This window comes from Piliocolobus tephrosceles, chromosome 1, assembly GCF_002776525.5.
Source record: "Piliocolobus tephrosceles isolate RC106 chromosome 1, ASM277652v3, whole genome shotgun sequence".
Taxonomy (NCBI): domain Eukaryota; kingdom Metazoa; phylum Chordata; class Mammalia; order Primates; family Cercopithecidae; genus Piliocolobus; species Piliocolobus tephrosceles.
This window is the reverse complement of record NC_045434.1, coordinates 209,376,850-209,396,547: the sequence shown is the minus strand read 5'-3', so window position 1 is coordinate 209,396,547 and position 19,698 is coordinate 209,376,850. Positions and strand designations below refer to the sequence as shown.

The following is a 19,698-nucleotide window of genomic DNA, read 5'->3' as shown; positions in this document are numbered from 1 at the left end:
TGCCTCAGCCTTCCAAAGTGCTGGGATTACACGCGTGAGCCACCGCTCCTGGCCTTTGCAAGTATTTTTATGTGGGTAAAACAGTTACACCTTTCACTGAGAGGGCCCAAACAAAAACAACAGCCTGTCACACCCTGAGTGTGGGGGGGGTACCCAAAAACCCTGACTCACTTTTTATATAATTAGAGCTAAAACCAAACCAAGTCATGGCTTGTTTTTGTAGGTGGATTGCAGAGTTACCAAACTGTTCTTTCTGGCGAGAGTGACTCAGTCTAGTAGTACAAAGTCATGAACTGCCTCTAGCATTTCTCATTAACCTAATATCTCCATCTAGAGTAGAAATTCACCCTCCCTAAAGCCCAGAGGAAACAAACTAAGGGTCCTTGTGAAAGGAAAAGGCCTTTAGACCCCAAAACCACTGACCAGAAAGGCAGGACGAAAGGAGGTGGGGGCATTCTTTGTGCTTTCCCATACAGTTTGGAGCTCAACAGATGAAGTATTTGCCATCGATCCCCAAACCACATCTTGGGAAACTAACTTATCTGACCCCATTTGACTGGCCATTCAACTGTTCCACCATTTTCTTTTACACAAAGCTAAACTAGATATAAGCTAAATTTGAGAGGGAACAGTACATTACATATGGGAATGTGGTTCATGGTTTTCTAACCCAACCCTCCCCTGCCTGTTCCTGTTCTGTGCGGGTTTTTGAGTAGATTTTTCTCTGGAAATCCATCCTTTCTTTTTCCATTCAAGGCAACTAACAGTATCCAGTTTTTGATTTTGTAATTTTAGTTTTTCATGTATAGACTAAAAGTGGATGTTTATCTTGAGGCAGGAATGGCTACTGTTTTTCTGCAATTGTTTAGACTAAGGCTAGGTAGATTTCCTGTGGACCTCTTGGAACCTTTGAGCCCTAATGTTTTCCGTGCACTCAGAAATTACAATGCTGGATGGCATCTTTCCAGCTGTTGGGGTGGGAGACAGGCTGGGCTCTTTGACTTCCAAAATTGAACTTAGGTTGAGCTGGTTGTCAGACGTGGCAAAGAAAGCATTCCCTGAGCCAAACCTGGGAAAATACCAGTCAGGATGGACTCTCCCAGCCCTGGCTTTCCTAGCACACCTTGATGTGTGTTCTGTAGCTGTCTCCCCACCCCCATCCCCTAAGACTTGAGCATTTGTAGCTCATCACTTGTGTCCTGAAGTCAGTAAACTGAATCACTGTTATAGGACTTAGAGAAGTTTTCTTATATTATGGACTGAATGTGTCCCCCCCAAAATTCGTACGTTGAAATTCTAACCCCCAAAGTGATCATGTCAGGAGGTGGGGCCATTGGGGGTGATTAGGTCATGGAATTAGTGCCCTTATCAAAGAGACCCCAGAGAGCTAGCCCACCCCTCTACTGTGTGAGGTTACAGTGAAAAGATGGCTGTCTAGGAAGCAGGCCCTCATCAGACATTGAATCAGACATCGAATCTGCTGTCACCTTGACCTTGGACTTCCCATCCTCCAGGAATCTGTGAGAAACAAATTCCTGCTGTTCATAAGCCACCCAGTTAATGGTATTTTGTTATAGCAGTGTGAACACACTGAGACAACACATGACACGGAATGCTGTTTCTTTAAAATTTTCTTGAATTTTTACCATGTGGTTTACTTGTCTTTTTCATTGATCCTTCCCTGTTCAGTGGGGAAACACAGATTTATACCCAGCCCTTGCTGACCACGTGAATCCTAAGATCTCACCTCCTCCTCCCTGGCAAAAGAAGAATTAGATAATGAGAGGTGTTCTGGTTTTTGGATAAAGTTAACCAGTGTTGGGATGCTTGCACGTGTCAGAACTGAAATTTTGAGTTGTAAAGAAGAACTAATATTTGATCCTCTCCTGTGTGCCAGGCATAGTGCTAGCCACTTCATAGCTTTTTGGCTATTCTTCTCCCTCTCCTTTCTGCCAGTTGCTCAGATACCTTGGAGTCATCCTTGGCTCCTTTCTGTCATGCCGCATGTCCAGTCCCTCAGCAGATCCTGAACCTGAGCATATCCTTCCCGCGGCCACCTTCTAGTCCTCATTCATCTTTGGCCCGGTTTTTATTGTAGTACACTTCTCCTTCCATCCATGCTTCCTATACTAACATTGAACCTCAGTGTAACAACTAGAGTGATCCTGTCAAAACATAACTCAGATTTGGTCACTCCTGGCCCAACCCCTCCAGAGGCTTCCCGTTTCACTCCACATAGAAAATTCCAGCTTGTGCAGCCTCACGAGGCCCACGAGGTCAGCCTCCTGCAGGCCTTTTCTGACCTGGTGCCTCACTGTCGCCTCACTGTCTCACCACCCTCCAACCCTCACCAGCTCCTGCCACACTGTTCTCCTCGACGCTTCTTAACCCTCTGCCTTCAAACTTCCATTCCAGGGTCTCTGCACTCAGGATTCTCTTTCTGGAATGTTGCACAGCCACATGGTTTTCATCTACATTTTCTTTATCCAGATGTCACTTTCCCAGGGAGGTCCTTCCTGATGTCCCCTTCCCCATCTAAAATTTCAGGCCCCTCCATCTATACGTCTTTTCCTCCCCTCTTGTTTTTTTACTTAACATTTGTTACTGCCTTTATTTTACTTCTTTATACTATTTATTGTCTGTACAGCTATGAGTACAACTGAAATGTGACCCATGAATTTTCATACAACATGCGAATTTTGGAGAGACACACTCAGTCCATAGTAGATGTAAATCTCATGAGGGCTGAAAGTTTTGTCTGTTTTGTTCACTGCTACATCTCCAGCCTCTAGAACAGTACCTGGCAAATAGTGCTAAGTAAGTTTTTAATAGCAGGGAAGAAAGGGAAGAAGGAGGGAACAGACAGACCCTTGGAGTTAGACATTATCTCAATTTACAGATGAAGACACTGAGGCTCTGAGAAGTTTCCCAAGATCATGCAACCAATAAGTGAAGCCACCTTGGGGTCACACATTTGAACCCTAATGTGTGACCGCAAAACTTTTCTGATTTCTACTTTACTGTGCTGTTTTCCTATGGATGCCTCACCCTCATTTATGTCTGCAGTGAATATTGGCTCTATGAATTTGTATGCACGTGTGTAGTGATATGAACACATTAAAATGCTTAAAGAGAATACTGTATCAGAATCTCTTAGCTCTCTAGATGCTGCCTGTTGGATACTCCACTAAGCTTTCTACGTGCAGCCCAAGAACAAGTGATGCCTGGGCTCCTCTGAGAGAGAGAGGTGCTGAGAAATCTGTAAGCAACCATCACAAAACATGTTTACCATGTTTCCAGTTACATCCAGGCTTTTCAGTATTGAGGGACATCTTTTTGTGTTTTGATTCCTGGCATATTTACTATCAGTATATGCTTTTGGGGTTTTCAGTGAATGAAAAATAAGAGGTGGTGGCAGCAATAAGTGTAGAACATTCTTAAAAGATATGACTGGCCAGGTGCAGTGGCTCATGCCTGTAATCCCAGCACTTTGAGAGGCAGAGGCGGGTGGATCACAAGGTCAGGAGATCAAGACCATCCTGGCTAACACGGTGAAACCCCATCTCTACTAAAAATACAAAAAAATTAGCCGGGCGTGGTGGCGGGCACCTGTAGCTCCCAGCTACTCGGGAGGCTGAGACAGGAGAATGGTGTGAACCCGGAAGGCGGAGCTTGCAGTGAGCCAAGATCGCGCCACTGCACTCCAGTCTGGGTGACAGAGTGAGACTCCATCTCAAAAAATAAAAAAATAAAAACCCAAAAGATATGGCTGTAGAAGGAAGAACATGGCTGGAACAGCAGCTTGAATAGGAAGGAAAGCTAAAGGAAGGCATTTTTAAGGTTGTGTAGGTTAAGAGGAAGAGGCTGCAAAAATTGACGAAATGAGAAAAGAGACGATTGACAGAGAAGCAGTAATATGCAGGACAGGATCTTACAAGAGCACAGAAGAAGGGTTTGAATTCTTGAAAGAGTCTGTCTATTTATGCAATTTAAAGTGAAGGGAGGAGGCCAGGCACAGTGGCTCACACCTGTAATCCCAGCACTTTGGGGGACTGAGGTGGGTGGATCACTTGAGGCCTGGAGTTGGGGCCCAGCCTGGTCGACATGGCAAAACCTCATCTCTACTAAAAAAAAATTAGCTGGACGTGGTGGTGGATGCCTGTAATCCCAGCTACTTGGGAGGCTGATGCATGACAATTGCTTGAGTCTGGGAGGCAGAGGTTGCAGTGAGCTGAGATTGTGCCATTGCACTCCAGCCTGGGCGACAGAGTGAGACTCTGCCTCAAAAAAATAAAAGATAATAAAATTTAAAAATAAAATGAAGGGAGGAAAAGATTTTTTTTTTTTTTCATTTGAGACGGAGTTTCACTCTTGTCACTCAGGGTGGAGTGCAATGTGCGATCTCGGCTCGCTGCAACCTCCGCCTCCTGGGTTCAAGCAACTCTCCTGCCTCAGCCTCCCAAGTAGCTGGGACTACAGGTGTGCGCCACCATGCCCGGCTAATTTTTGTAATTATAGCAGAGACGGGGTTTTACCGTGTTGACCAGGCTGGTCTCAAACTCCTGAGCTCAGGTGATCCGCCCGTCTCAGCCTCCCAGAGTGCTGGGATTACAGGCGTGAGCAACCGTGCCCAGCCAAGATTGATTTTTCTTAGTAAAGTAAATAGAATCTGTCATTTGTATGAAATGGGGATGGAGTTGAAAAGGAATACAAAGCAAATCTCTGTTGCACTCGAACCATGTTTCAGGCACTGCCCGGGGTGGGGGGCAGGGTACAAAGATGACCGGGTGGCTTCCTGTCATTAGAGCATGGACGTCAGCTTTTCAGCATTGCATGCAGCAGCCCAACCAGCCTCGTGAATAAAAGAGATGTGAACAAACGGTCACACAGCACTCAGATACCCACTCTCAGAAAGCCACACGCAGAGCAGCACAGTAGAAGCAGTGGGTTTGTGTGCACGGACAGGCATTCCTAAGGACCAGCTCGAAGTTGAGAAATCACAGATTTGAAGGATTCCTGCTCTTTGCAGGAACGATAAGAGTAGTAGCTGATGTTGGCACGACTCTGTAATGGACTCTCCCCCCACTTTCCTGCTAGATACTTCCATCTGGAGTCGCAAAGGTCTTCTTCAATCCAAACCAATACCTTTCATCGGTTGTTTTCTATTTAAGCGATAACAGTCATTTGCAAGATATCATTGGTCATCTAAAGTCAATGTGGAAGGAATTAACTGAAATTCATTACTTGATCAGAGAGTATTTTTTGGTCCCATCTTTATTTTGCTTCTTTTTCTTTTTTTCTTGCCTCCCAGGCAATGCATAGTCCTTATACCACTTTACCTCCATTTACCTTCTCCTGTCTTTTTTGCTGTTATTGTCATGTATTTTAGTTCTACTTACATTATGCTTAACCCTCACAAAACTTTTGTTTTGGCTTAAGTTATTGATATCCATTTAGATCTCTACACATATTTATCCTGTGTCTTTTATTCTTTTCTTTGCCTATCCATGCCTCCATCCGGGCTCTTTTCCTTCTGCTAAAGAACTTCCTTTTGTGGCTCTTACGGCAATGAATTATCTCAGATTTTTTTTTTTTTTTTTTTGAGACAGTCTTGCTGTGTTGTCCAGGCTGGAGTACAATGGCACAATCTCGGTTCATTGCAACCTCCACCTCCTGGATTCAAATGATTCTCCAACCTTAGCCCCCTGAGTAGCTGGGATTACAGGCATCCGCCATCATGCCAGGCTAACTTTTGTATTTTTTTAGAGACGGGGTTTCACCATGTTGGCCAGGCTGGTCTTGAACTCCTGACCTCAGGTGATCCGCCTGCCCATCCCAAAGTGCTGGTTTTACAGGCGTGAGCCACTGCGCCCAGCTTCAGAAAACATCTTTCTCTCACCTATATTTTTTAAAGATATTTTTACTCTGTTTATTCTTTCAGTCTTTTATGATATCCATTCCTCTTGAAACAGCATTCAGTATTGTCTTTTGTCCTTCAAAGATAATGTGTCCTTTTTTTTCTTTGACAACTTTTAAGATTTACTCTTTGTCTTTAGTTTCTATTAATATGCCTCGATATGATTCTCAGGCTTGGGATTTGTAGAATTTCTTGAATTTGTAGTGAAGTCTTTGGACAATTTTGGGAAACTCTTGGCCAGCGTCACTTTAAATATTGTTTCTGCCCCCTTTTTCTTTCTTTTGTTTCCTTCTGTGATTCCACTTATGCAGAATTTGGACCTTTTTACTGTGTCACTTATGCCTCTCATGCTCTTTTCTGTATTTTCACTCCCTTGGTTTTTCTTCATGTTTCATCTGGATATTTTTTACTGCCTCATTTTCTAGTTTGCTAATCCTGTCGACTCTGCTGTTTCTCCATTTACTAAAATCTTAATGTTAGTTTTCTGGTAAAACTCTCCATCTTATTTTTCTTCTGAAGATAGTAATCATACTATATATACCAGTGATTAATCTTGTCTTTTTTTTCTTATTAGTCCTGTTTTCTTACATATCTGGAAATTTTAATTGAATGCCTGACATTGTACAAGAAAGATTTTAGAGGTTCTGGTCAACATTATTTTTCTCCAGAGAGGAGTTAAACTTCTTTCCTTCTACTTCAGGTACCCAGTTTTTAAATGTTCCCCGATACATACCTCCCCTGCATTTTTAACCTTTTATTTGCACTAGGAGTTCCCAGAGGGACTTGTGTTTTCGAAAGGATCAAAGCCTGATGCCTAAAGGGAAGAGTCTGGAGGAAGGATTCTTTTTCTTGGGATGGACAATAGAAAGACGATGGCGGAGACAGTGTGTGTGAGGTAGAAAGGGATCAGCTTCAACCCCTGGAATCACAACAGAGTGATTCTTCAGAACTGAGTCCTGAAGAATCCATTCTGTTTAAGCAGGAAAGTCGGTGAATCTTTTTTATAAACAAGGGTTAATTAGTTCTCTTCTAAGTAAAACGTACATTGAACCAGATCTCTCATTTTCCTATCTTTCTAGTCACTGAAGGTTTTCTCTTAAAAGCAACAAAAGGCATCAGGATAGGCTGTGTAGCCACCTTTGGAAACGGCAGATGTTGAGTTAAGTGGATTCTGTTCTCTTCCATAGTCCAGGACTTTTCAGACCTGAAATCAGTTAACCTGGAGATGACTAATTCAGGCTCAAGACACCAGATCTGCTGGAAGTAGATGGGTGTGAATTTTTAATGTCCTTTCCCAGGTCACCCTTTGCGGATTGAGAGACAGCAAAGGTTGGAATGCTGACTGAAAGGCCACTGAAGAACCCAGGGGACATCCTAGGCAAATCCTAGGCAAAGACCAGAGGCTTCTGAGGAACTGTTGGGAAGTAGCTAAGCTGCAAGTTTATTTCTATTTTAGCCCATCTGAAAGGTGGGAACATTTGAGTTCATTTTTGAAAGAACCTTCTTTTGACCTCTCATTTGAGCCGGGGATCAAGCCAGTTTTCTAAAGAAATGAGACAGGACTTAATTTAAGTACCTTAGATTTGAACTACCTCCCATTCCCATTCTACCTCCTCTGCAAAAGACAGGTTCAACTCTTTGTTCTCCCAGATGCTACAGACCAGTTCCCAGTTGGTTGTCTTACCCAGATACATCACACTTGTGTATAAATAACTTCCCTGGGCATTGCTAGAAGTGAAGTATCAGCTTTGCATGTGTAGCTTTCCCAAAGTACAGGTCTGTCTTACCCACCACCATAAAAAGTTAGTTGTTAGAAGCAATAGCTTCGTTTCCACTGTGAATGGTGTATTACTCTTAGATGGGTCAGGGGTATTTTGAATACCAGAAGATTGGCAAAGATCAGCCGGGCACGGTGGCTCACACCTGTAATCCCAGCACTTTGGGAGGCCAAGGTGGGCAGATCACGAGGTCAGGAGTTTGAGACCAGCCTGGCCAGCATGGTGAAACCTCGTCTCTACTAAAAATACAAAAATTAGCTGGGCATGGTGGCATGTGCCTGTAATCCCAGTCACTCAGGAGGCTGAGGCAGGAGAATTGCTTGACCCCAGGAAGCGGAGGTTGCAGTGAGCCGAGATCATGCTACTGTACTCCAGCCTGGGCGACAGATCAAGACTCCCTCTCAAAAAAGAAGAAAAAAAAAAAAAAAGATGAAGAATGGCAAAGATCAAGAGGAATGAAGATTGAACCAGCTGAACTTTCGAAATCTTTTTTTACCCTAGTAGATGGTTGGTTTTGCCTGCTGTCTCTCCATAGTCCTCTTTTGCTTTCACCCTCCTGCCGCCACATCCCCCTATATTTGTGTCTCCATCTATGTCCATTACTGGTACATGAAACAGGCCTTTCCAGAGCAGTAGCTTCTTGTGGAGTTAGTTTGCTTGACCAGACCAGCTCTAACTAAGCAAATGTTTTAGCTTTGGTGCTCTACCTCCTTCAGGAAATCATTCTCCTGTAAGAAGCGGGGGTAGAAAAGGAGACCTCTCCTCCATAGGCAGCACCTCTTGAAATCACTGGTCCCAATCTCCACCCCAGTCTGGCCTCCATCTTTCTTCCTAGTATAAATGGTACACACTAGTAATGTAAGCTGGTGTGGTGTGATGTGATCCATGTAATGGACATGTACCAAGCCTCCTATTTCTTTGGGGCCTGTTTCAGATTGTGAGAGTAGGAGCCTCGGGAAAAGAAGTGGATTCTAGGCCACGTGGCCTCCAGAAAGGTCTGGGTGATGGAAGTGGGCCAGGCATCTGAGTTAGGGATATGGATCAAGAAAGAACACTGGAGCCTGACTCCTCTTTCTTGTCCAGATATTTACATGTAATTTTTCAGAAAATTTTTAATACACTTTTGTCGGCTGCCTTCCTTTGTCAGTTCTGCCACTTGGGAAAGAAAAGAGATATGCCCAATGTCTCTGTATAATTTTCACTGGCATTTAGGAAGGAATTTTTCTATGAAGACAATAGCAAAAGTCATGGTTGGGTTACCTCTCTAGGTTACCCAGTATCACACATAGATACTTAGCAGACTTTTGCTGGAAATGCTCATGGTCTTTCCAGCTTTATCTGTGAAATGAGCATAATAATACTACCTCACAGGATTGTTGTGAGGATTAAGCTAGTTAAATATTTCATTGATGGGAGGCCCCAAAGACAGTGGCTGGTGCATGGCGAACGTTGTTGGCTGAAGCTTGTGATTCCAGAAGTTCAACTGTGGTCTTCAGTCCTTGGAAGTTTGCCCTTACCTACTCTGCTACACACTCATCTGAAACTTAATTTATTTAATGAAATAGTTGGGAACGGATTTCTTTCTAAAAACCTCAAAAAATTTATTCCAAACCCTTAAAACCTATTTTACTTTTGCCACAAGAAGCTTAGCTTATACTGGTGCCCAACATCTATGATTATTCTCTCTGATGTCACCAGCCTCCTTTCTTCTAAGCCTTTGGCATTAAAGTGAATCTATTTATTCATTTGAAATAAATACAAAGTACTTTGTAAGACTGGAGTTCTGGTGACTAGGAAGGAGATGATCTTGAGCTTCTTTTCTGTTGAGGAAGGTTCGGTTTCATGTCTAAAGTTCTGTATTTTGCGATTTTAATTGACGTGTTTATGCTTTCCTTTGTTCCGGAATGGGCATGAGGTGATTTCCATAGTTTAGGATGAGACATGCAAGATTCAGTGGGGGTGAAAGAGGAGGGAGCCAGAGAGCACTCATTGGAAGAAAGGACAGGATTTCCAGTAATAGCCCTTTGATTTGTGTTTTTTTCCAAGTGCTTTCATAACCAAGGTCTCCGTGGGTAACGCCATGGGTGGTGGTCTCCCTGTTTTGTAGGTGAAGACACTGATCCTCAAGAGAGTGTGTCTTTTGCTCATGTTCACCCAGCTGATACTAATGACAGAGGCGGCATCAGGACTCTGCTTTTGAAGCCTGTGTGCTTTCTTGGAGTTGAAATAAGTTATCTGCCAAATCAGGCCTTATGGTGTGACCACCATACAGGGCATTTTTTTTCCTGCGTTATAATCTATCTCCTGGTTCAGTACTGAGGCACAAGCTATTTATGCATATTGAAAAACCTTGTAAGGATGGCAAAACGGGAGCGCTCATGGGGTGGGAAGGCATATTTCCCGTGGCTAGTACTAACTGTGTAGAAACCTATCTTCAGGCTTCCCTCTGCACGCTTCAGCGTTTTCAGCAGGGGACAAGTAGGGGCCCGGCATTTTCAACATGAGCATGCACCCCTTCTGCCAAAAAGTCCTACACTGGGTCCCAGCTGATGACGAGCTGAAAGGCGGGACACAATTCTGTCCACAGCTGGACTTCAGGATTCATCCTTCCTTCATAATTCTTTATAATCAATGTAGAAAAATCATAGAGAAAATAGGATTTGACTAAACCCCAACTTCTCTATGTTGAAGATCAATTGTCTTGATTCTACCTGTGTACATCCTGCTTATTTCTGCGCTTTTTACTTTATACTATACTCCACCAATCCTTTTAAAGGAAAAAGCAAAATCCTATTATGGGAATGCTTCAAACCACTCTGAGCTTCCAGATTAATCTGAAACAGCATCTGAGTTCATAACTGGGTCAGAGTTGCAGAATAGCAAGAGAAAACTTGCCAGTTCAGCAGGCGTGTGTCTTGGGTTAGTTAAGACAGCAGGACGGTCCTGAGGCCTGACTTGCTTGCATGTGTTTCAACCTTGTGTGCAGAGATAATTCTGGGTGGCTTTAGATAACTTGGTTTCTTAACTGAAAAAGGAGTGTCTGTTGCCTGATAAGTGTTTATCCGTGAAATAGCAACATGGTGTGCATCTTAGGGTAGGAGGGCTTTTAGATCTCCAGAGACCAGGAAAAAAAAAAAAAAAAGCAAGGTCGTTGGCTTAGGCATATTACTAGAATTAGAATGTCAGTCCCAACTTTAAAGTGCCTCTATTGTTTCTATTCGGGGTCCCCTTTCTGGATTCCTCCCCCTCTTTTCTCTTTGCCTTAAGGGCTATACATAATCCATAACCAAGCAGAACTGAAAACAGACAAACGCACTCCTAGTGGATAGAAATCTGGAATCCAGAAATGCTTCCTTCTTGCCAAACCTCAACTTGTTCCGTGCCTTTTTTTTTTCTTTTTTTTAAATGCCTCTTCCCAGCCTCCCCACCTCTTCATGATTTGGCTGAGTGAGGACTAGCTGTTTGGTTTGCCTTTTATCAACAGTAGATATTCACTGCTTTTCAGGTCACATTTTCCTTTAACTCTTCTCTGTTTACGAGTATCACGAAAGGGTTTTTCAACATCAGGACAAAACTCACACTCAGAATACTTTTTAACTGTGGGTATTTGAACAACATCAAACAGAAGTCAGTGGTGAAGACTTTCATTTTGAAGCGACTTAGGTCTTACGTGACTCAAAGGTGGTTTTCCTACTAGTATATCAGCAGAGTTAAAAATGACTCTGAAGTTGAAAGTCCCACACTACTTCTAAGAAACTTGTAAAAAATGTTGGCCAAATGCTACACCAAACATTTTGCATTAATTATCCTCTTAACTCTTCAAAACAGTCATTTGCAGGCCAGTCTTTGTGGCTCACGCTTGTAATCCTAGCACCTTGCGGGGCCGAGGCAGGCAGATCACCTGAAGCCAGGAGTTCAAGACCAGCCTGGCCAACATGGTGAAACCCTGTCTCTACTAAAAATACAAAAATTAGCCAGGCATGGTTACGCACAACTGTAATCCCAGCTACGGGGAGGCTGAGGCAGGAGAATCGCTTGAACCCAGGAGGTGGAGGTTACAGTAAGCTGTGATCACACCCACTCCAGCCTGAGTAACACAGTGAGACTCTGCCAGCAAAAAAAAAAAAAAAAAAAAAAAAGAGCAATCCCTTACTGTGGGTTTAGCAGATGGATAAACTGAGATTCAGAGAAATTAAGCCTCTTCCACCAGCGTGAGTATTTGGTAACTGTCAGGGTAAGATTTGATTCCTTTGCTCCTGTTTGAGCATGGCAGCCCCCACGAAGTTCATGGCAGCCTTACTTAGAGGCACAATAGATAGTTGAGTTTTCCAAATTTATGGGTTCAAACATAGCTTATTGCAGACAATGCTGATTAGAATTAGAGTTGTGCTGGTAGCTGAGGTTTGCAGCTGTACAACCTTGTATAGTCTCTGACTTATGGTGATTAACTTAACACATTTTTAACTTGACGATGACGCAAAAGCTATGTGCATTCAGTAGAAACTGTACTTCAGATTTTGAGTTTTGATCTTCCTGGGCTGCTGACATGTGATCCGATTCTCTCAGTGCTGGGCAGCAGCAGCCGCAGCTCCTAGTTAGCCATGCGATCATGAAGAGGGAACAAATACTCTACAGTGGGCCCTGCTGCCAGATGACTTTGCCCAGCTGTCAGCTAATGTAAGTGTTCTGGGCATGTTTAGATATGTTAGCTGTGTGAAATTCATTTTTACTTACAGCCTTTTCAACTTAAAAATGGGCTTACCCGGATGTAATCCCATCATAAGTCAAGGAGCATCTGTACTTGGAAGAATATAAAACTTCTCCATCACGCTACAGAGTCCTGCCACTTCTCTCTCTTTTCCTGTTGTATTTGGTTACCATCTTCCCTGGTGACAAGGAAGATACTGCTACCAGCAATTACTCAGTGAGGCAAAGATATTAAAGAGGAAATTTCCATTAGGTAAATAACTGTGAAAGAAGAACCCAAGAGAAGGGAGAGAAATTCAAGCCCCAGCTCCTGTTACACTGGCCAAATACCTTTGGCACCCCATGCTTGCTGAAGATCATAAAAGGGTCAGGAAAACTGATAGGACAGAACAGAGGAACACAGTGTGAATTTTTCCCCTTGCCCCATTCCAGTGTCTACTTGAATTTCAGTTTTATAAAATCAACCCTTCAGAGCCAGGCCCAAAACCCAGGCTAATTTGCAGTGTCTCCATTTGTGTAGACAATGAGATTATTTTGGGAAGGGGGGTGTTGACAGAGTGTGTGTTAGCTATTCAGTAGAACTGGCATCTTGAAGTACTTCTGAGATTTTTACCCCCTTGCTGAAAATATTGCTTTATAGAAGTTAATGACTTTGGCCTGTGGCCAGAATTCACAAGTGTGGCATGTGTTGAAGTGAAAGAAAGGGGAAAATCATTGTCTTTGTGAGTGTAACAGCAGATTTTCTGAAGGACATTTTGTTCCTTGGAACCTTTCATTTTAGCTAGAACAACATGCACTTGAAGCCTTAAGTATTTTGTGGACTTGAGATTGCTACAAAATGAGGTAGGCAGACTTAAGTCTCTGCAAATGCTCCTTCTGGTGTTAAGGTATTATAACCAAAGAGTTACAAATTGTCTGCACATTATCTTCCAGTTGCTAGTTGCTTTCCCAGTTTAGAAGCCTAGCACACGCTGGGGCTGTTATGCCCTGCTGCGGGTAGCTTCTGCTTTGCTAGGGGCGATATGCCATGCCACATGCTTTACGTGCACACTATCCCTGAATCCTCAAGACAGGCCTGCAGAATCCAATTATTCCCATTTTGCATATGAAGAAGTCGAAGTTTAGATAACATAATACTGTTTTTATTGAATGACTCATATGTATCAGGCTCTGTGCTATGTGCCTTACATGTATTGCCTAATCCTTACAGCATCTTTGTAGGGAATATTTGTATCCCCATTTTGAAAAGGAGGGAAACAGAGGCCTGCAAAGTTTCCTTGTCTGTGATCTCATAGCTGTTGGGTGTCACAGTCAGAATTCAAACTCAGGTGTGATTATCTTTCTATTACGTCACATCCATACTTCCCTACTGAGGTCTTGAAGGCTTGAAGGCAAGAGACATAAAGCACTTCTGATTTCTGATTCTCTGTCTCTAGCCTGCCACACGGGTAGGGCTTCCACACATGTTGGATTGCTTGGTTGACTGGATGTGTAGTGGATTTCTACTTGCTCACATCGGGACTCATTTCTCCTTCATCTGAATAATCTGGACCTCCACCTCCAGGCTTTACTTGTCACAAGACAGTGGGAGGATGGGATCATGAAAGATGACCTGGACCAGTCACTCCCTACATGATGGTGTAACTCTTTGGGTATCTCTGCTGTTTTGATGACCATCTTCAAAGTCAAGGACCTGGGTAAAAAAGTGCTTCCAAGCTTCAGAGAAGACCAAGGCCAGAGGGCACCCATGATGAGCACCACTGGAATTCCCTCCCTCCACAGCCTGTGTGTTTTCTGCTGTCTTTGAGGGAGAAAGAACAGCTGGGCAGGACTTACCTTCCCACTGAGGTGGGGAATGAGGTAGAATTAAGGCTGTCTGACTAAATTCCTCCATAGTAAAAGGAGGCCACATGCTTTTTGGTAGTCTGGATTCAATACTCAGAGTGCAGTGAACTGGCCCAGGGCCCTGCCTTTACCACTGTATCCATCATCTTGCTTTGACTTTGGTTTAGTTTCTGGAAAACATCCTTCCCAGTAAAACCTGATTAACTACTCATCAATACAGGTTTGGTTGGATCATAGATTTTAACATCTACTCAAGTTTTCTGAGTTCTCAAAGCTGTGTTTCTAGGGGTAAGTGAAGACTTTTGTAATGGTTGACTGTTAACAAGTGACAAAGGACAAGTCCGGTTGGCTTGCACAAGCAATTTTTTATGGACAGAGAAACAGGAATTCAGAGAAAAGTCCTACAGTAAGTTGAGATAGGTGTAGGTACCTTTCCATGGCAAAGGTCTTCACCTTACAGAAGAATCCAGCATTAGAGGGAAGAGTGATCTCTTACGTCATCTCATCCCAACCTCCTTGGGTCAGTACATTGTCTTTGTACAGAGAACACCCAGGACCCAGTTGGTGCCGGGGAGCTGAGGCTGCCACAGCAGACTTAGTTGGAAATTAAGCTTTTGGCATAGGCTCACTCATCAACTTTGGATATTAAACTCGTTTAATTTGATGGGAGTAGAAGAAGAGGGAGTGATATTGGGCGTTCTGCCTAGATTATTCTCCCATATTCTCTTGGCAGGGGAAAGTATTATGGGATTTTTAACTTCCTCCTAGTTAGCTGCCAGCAATAGGTAAAAAGCACTTTACCCAACCTCTCTTCCAAGGAAGTCTCTTCTCAAAGAATGTAAGAGCTTGAGAGAAACAGGAAAGACCTGAATAAGACCCTGAAATGGCTGCATTGCTCCTGAGTCTCTTCAGGTGGAGATGTGTCCCCTGGAGACACACAGGACATGGACACACGTCACATAACTGTGGTTCTCAAAGCATCTGGGGCACCAGAGAGACACGTTTTTGTCCAGAACCTGAAGAATGCTGGGTGCCTACATAATTCTAAACATAGCAGGGACTCTTACTGATTCTTTCCAAAACAAAGGTCACATTTCCTCTTTGTAGTTTGTGTCCTGGGTTCCTGCTGACTGTCTTGTGTATACGATTGTTACCTTCTCAAAGAGACTGTCAGTTCTTGAGGGCAGGGTTCAAGGCTGCTGTTTGTGTCTTCAGCAGTACCTAAATCTGTCCTGGGCCCAGAGAAAGTGCTTAGTAAAGGCATTCTACCTTGGGTCGTAGGTCACACAGTGCCAGAGCTGGAAAGGATTTTGGAAATCAGAGTCCAGCACTCTAATGTTATAAATGGTACCACTCCAAAAACTTGCTTGGGAGGCTGGTGTTTATCTGCTGGAAGGAGATGATCTTATTACATTAAACTGTAGTGCAAATGACCATAATTCTAAAGCTCCCACAGGCTTCCCTCAAACAGTGCAGCATGTTCCTCCTTGGACTAGTAGCAGAGTAATAAGAACAGTAAGAATGCTAACTAGATACCAGGCCCCCGAGCCATTGTCACGAATGCTTCCAGCTACATGACAAAGTGGGTACTCTCGCTGTTCTCTGGATGCAGAGGAGGCTCAGAGGTAGGCCACCTCGCTCAGGGTCATGTAGTTACCAGAATGGTCGAGGGAGGACTGGAGCCGGGTTTGGTCAGATGCCCCAGCTTGCGGCCCTTCTCCTGTACTGTGGTAACTCTTGGATGGGGTCTCTGACTGAAGCCACTCCTTAGTGATTCACGGTGCCAGCAGCATCATGTGGTGTTTCCAGTTGTCCTAAAGGAAGTTATTAATTTTCGTTAACTTTAATTCTCTCATTAGACAGGCAGTGATGTGGAAGGCAAGGCAGAAGGCAAACAAATAACGATAGGGGTTACATCTCCGGAAAGGTCAGGAATCACTGCCCTGGGTTGTAAAATATTTGGCCTGAGTAAAAGGCATGAGTCTTCCCATAGCTTTTTCCAGGAACCGTCACTTGACATGGAATTACTGCTGTGTTCCCTAGTCCCTCTTCTGTGCCCAGAACTCACATGGCACTTGTGTCAAGAATCCTCATGACTGAGGTTTCCAAGGCAGATCTGATCTGTGTAACACGCATCCCAACCCCCTTGCCGAAGGAGAAAGAAACAGGCCCCCAGATGGCCACCCAGTTCCTGGGCCTTCCAGGCAGGCAGCTTGCCTCGAGGCTTTCCCCTGAGCCTTGTATCTAAGGAACATTCCTGTGAGTTTTCTAAGAGGTTAGTCCTGGGTCATTGGCACTTAAACCACTTGTTTTGGTAGATCCTTCCTGAGAAGGTTAATTATATATTTGATATCCTTTTCTTTTTATGCCTGAATGATGAGGATAAGTACTCTGTGGTTTATTAACTGTCACTTTAAACCTTTTCAGATTGTCTTGTGACAAAACAGAGTTTTATGTCCTTTTTATCCCAGCTTTGATGGATGAGACAGCTTTTCTGGTTAAAGTATGCCAGGGTAAATAAAATCTCTGAATTGTGGAGAGGGTGGGTTTGCATTTGAAATCATGAGTTCAAGTCTGCCACCTCCTATGAAAGGTGACCTAACCTGTTCAGCTTTCCATCGATTTCATTTTTGGCTTTTGACAAATGGAGCTTGGCACCTCATAGGTACTCAGTTATTATTGAATAAATGAAAGAGAGCATTACTGGAGGGAGTTTGATGTCTCCAAATATTTGATACCAAACCCTAAAGCAACTGACACATTTCCTGTTTTGAATTCCACTGATTCTTAGAGCAAAGAGCCTATGTTCTTACCATGATACAGTCCCGAAGCTCACTTCTCCTCCCTCAAGACTATTTTGTTATGCCTCTCATTTTTTCAGTACATTTGGAGTAGTATTCTGGAAAGTGAATGTCACTAAAGATTTTTAGTAGTTGCTTTGCAAAGCCTAGTGTCCTCCATTGTATGCATCCCACAATTTGTGTGTGCTCAGTCGTTTTGAGAACCACTCACCTGGGGCAGACAGTATAGGTAATTGCATTTAAAATATTTAAATTTATTTATATTTAAATTATTGGCCAGGCACAGTGGCTCACACCTGTAATCCCAGAACTTTGGGAGGCCTGGGTGGGCAGATCACTTGAGGTCAGGAGTTCGAGACTAGCCTGACCAACATGGTGAAACCCTACCTCTACTAAAAGTACAAAAATTAGCCAGGTGTGGTGGTACGCACCTGTAATCTCAGCTAGTTGGGAGCCTGAGGCAGGCGAATCACTTGAGCCTGGGAGGCGGAGGTTGCAGTGAGATGAGATCACACCACTGCAGACCAACATGGGCTTTATCTAAAATGTATTTAAATTTGTTTAAAGTAATTTAAATAGTAAAAATAGTGCTAAGACTTGAAAACTCTTTTCCTGTTTTTAACTCATTCTAGTTTGCTGGCACATTATCAGATGGCTTAGGGAAGACGATGGACAATCGGCATCAGTCAGAGCGGGAGTACATCAGGTACCACGCAGCTACAAGTGGTGAGCACCTTGTAGCCGGCATCCATGGCCTGGCTCATGGTAAGTCGCAGGTGACATCAGGCTCTGCTGCTGCAAGTCCTCAGAGGCGCCTTTGTACCAATCTGATTGCAGCTATAAAAAAAGAAAGCTGGGCTGGACGTGATGGCTCAAGCTTTTAATCCCAGGATTTTGGGAGGCCGAGGAGAACGGATCATGAGGTCAGGAGTTTAAGACCAGCCTGGCCAACACAGTGAAACCCCTTTTAGCCTCTACTAAAAATACAAAAATTAGGCCAGGCGCGGTGTCTCATACGTGTAATCCCAGCACTTTGGGAGGTTGAGACGGGTGGATCATTTGAGGTAAAGAGTTCGAGACCAGCCTGGCCAACATGGCGAAACCCCGTCTCTACTAGAAATACAAAAATTAGACAGGTGTGGTGGTACTCGCCTGTAATCCCAGCTATTCAGGAGGCTGAGGCAGGAGAATTGCTTGAACCCTGGAGGTGGAGGTTGCAATGAGCCGAGATCATGCCACTGCACTCCTGGTGACAGAGCAAGACTCCAGTTCAAAAAAAAAAGAAAGCTGACAACAGAGGGAATCCTGTGTTGGTGTACCTTCCAAGCTCTCTTACTTTATCCTCCTTGCAGTTGAAATATGACAGCCTGTGAGAACTCCTCATTCGTTTTCTGAATGTTGTGCACATTGCAATTCCTTTCGTTCTCTGGCTTCTGTTCCCAAAGTATCATAAGGTGTAATCAACTAGACCTGTTCTTAGAATTGTAGCTGCTGCTTCTCTTCTTAGAATTGTAACCTCTGCCTTCTTAGTGATCATTCCTTCCAAAGAAATTGAAACGGGGAATTGGCGGCCAGGTTTGTAGCCTCGGTGTTTTTTAGTTTTGCATAAATGTGCATTCACTAAAATTATAAATTTATCTGCCTAAGAGATGTTGTTGATGGTGTGAATGCATTTGGTCTCTGACTTTGAATTCTGACTTTTAATGCTTTAATTCTGTTAAAAATGCCTTTTGTTGCATTTTTGTTAACAATTTCTTAGTACAGCATCCAAGGCCCTTGGAACTATAAATCCAGTCAATTTTTCCGACCACCGTCCCTCAGCCATGCTGCACTTTGGCCACACAGAGCTAGGTACTGCTTCCCAGGTGTGCCTCCAAGTCCTTGCTCATGCATGGTCCTGCTCTCCCTCCTCTGCCTCACTTCCTTGTCTATCAAAATCCTACTCAACCTGTAAGTCCCAACTCAAATACATTTTCCCAGCTCGATTAGTCCCTGTTAGAGTTAATGACAGAGCACAGTCTGGGTTGTGTATGTCACCAACTGTGTACATCGAGGTCTCTGATAGATTGAGAACGTGAGGAGGGGAGAAAGACCACTTTGTATTCACCTTTATCCTTGCATACCTCACATGACACCTGGCACGTAGCTCATGCATAGTAAGGCTTAGTAAATTAAACTCTTTGTACCAGATCCTTAGGAACCATCCAAAACTATCAGAGTCCTATCAAGACTGATCAGTATTAATTATCTACATTTGGAAGAAGAGGAAGGAATATAAACAGTAAAAAATTATATATCTATTTGTGCTTAGGACACGTTTAGAATAGAGTTTTTTGTTTATCAGCTTTCCTAATGGTGAGATTTGGATCAAAATGCCTTTGCTTTTCCTAAGGCTGCCCAACCGTAAAGGGAGCTGTCCCTAAGGAAACATCAGGCCAGAAGTGAAATTTGGCTGAAAGTAACTTGTTTATGAATTTTCAAAGTTGAGTGTTGGGCAATCATTTGGGGTTAAGGTTTAATCATTCTTTCTAGTAATGACAGTACATTAGACTTTTCCAAGACTTTTAAAATGAATATGAAATGCTTTGTTATGTATGGTGGCCTTTATCTGGCCAGCATCCTTGCGGTGTGGAGAGAGCATGACTGTCCT

The 19,698-nt window shown here is 43.5% G+C and overlaps 1 protein-coding gene across 2 annotated transcripts in view; it reads left to right on the top strand.

The window, feature by feature from the left end:
- VPS13D (vacuolar protein sorting 13 homolog D) overlaps positions 1-19,698 on the top strand; it is a 283,937-nt gene that overhangs the window by 209,432 nt on the left and 54,807 nt on the right. For both annotated transcript variants that reach the window (XM_023192002.1, XM_023192003.2), the window contains exon 65: positions 17,681-17,813. In XM_023192002.1, coding sequence (XP_023047770.1) covers positions 17,681-17,813 — 133 coding nt within the window. The remainder of the gene's footprint in view (positions 1-17,680; positions 17,814-19,698) is intronic.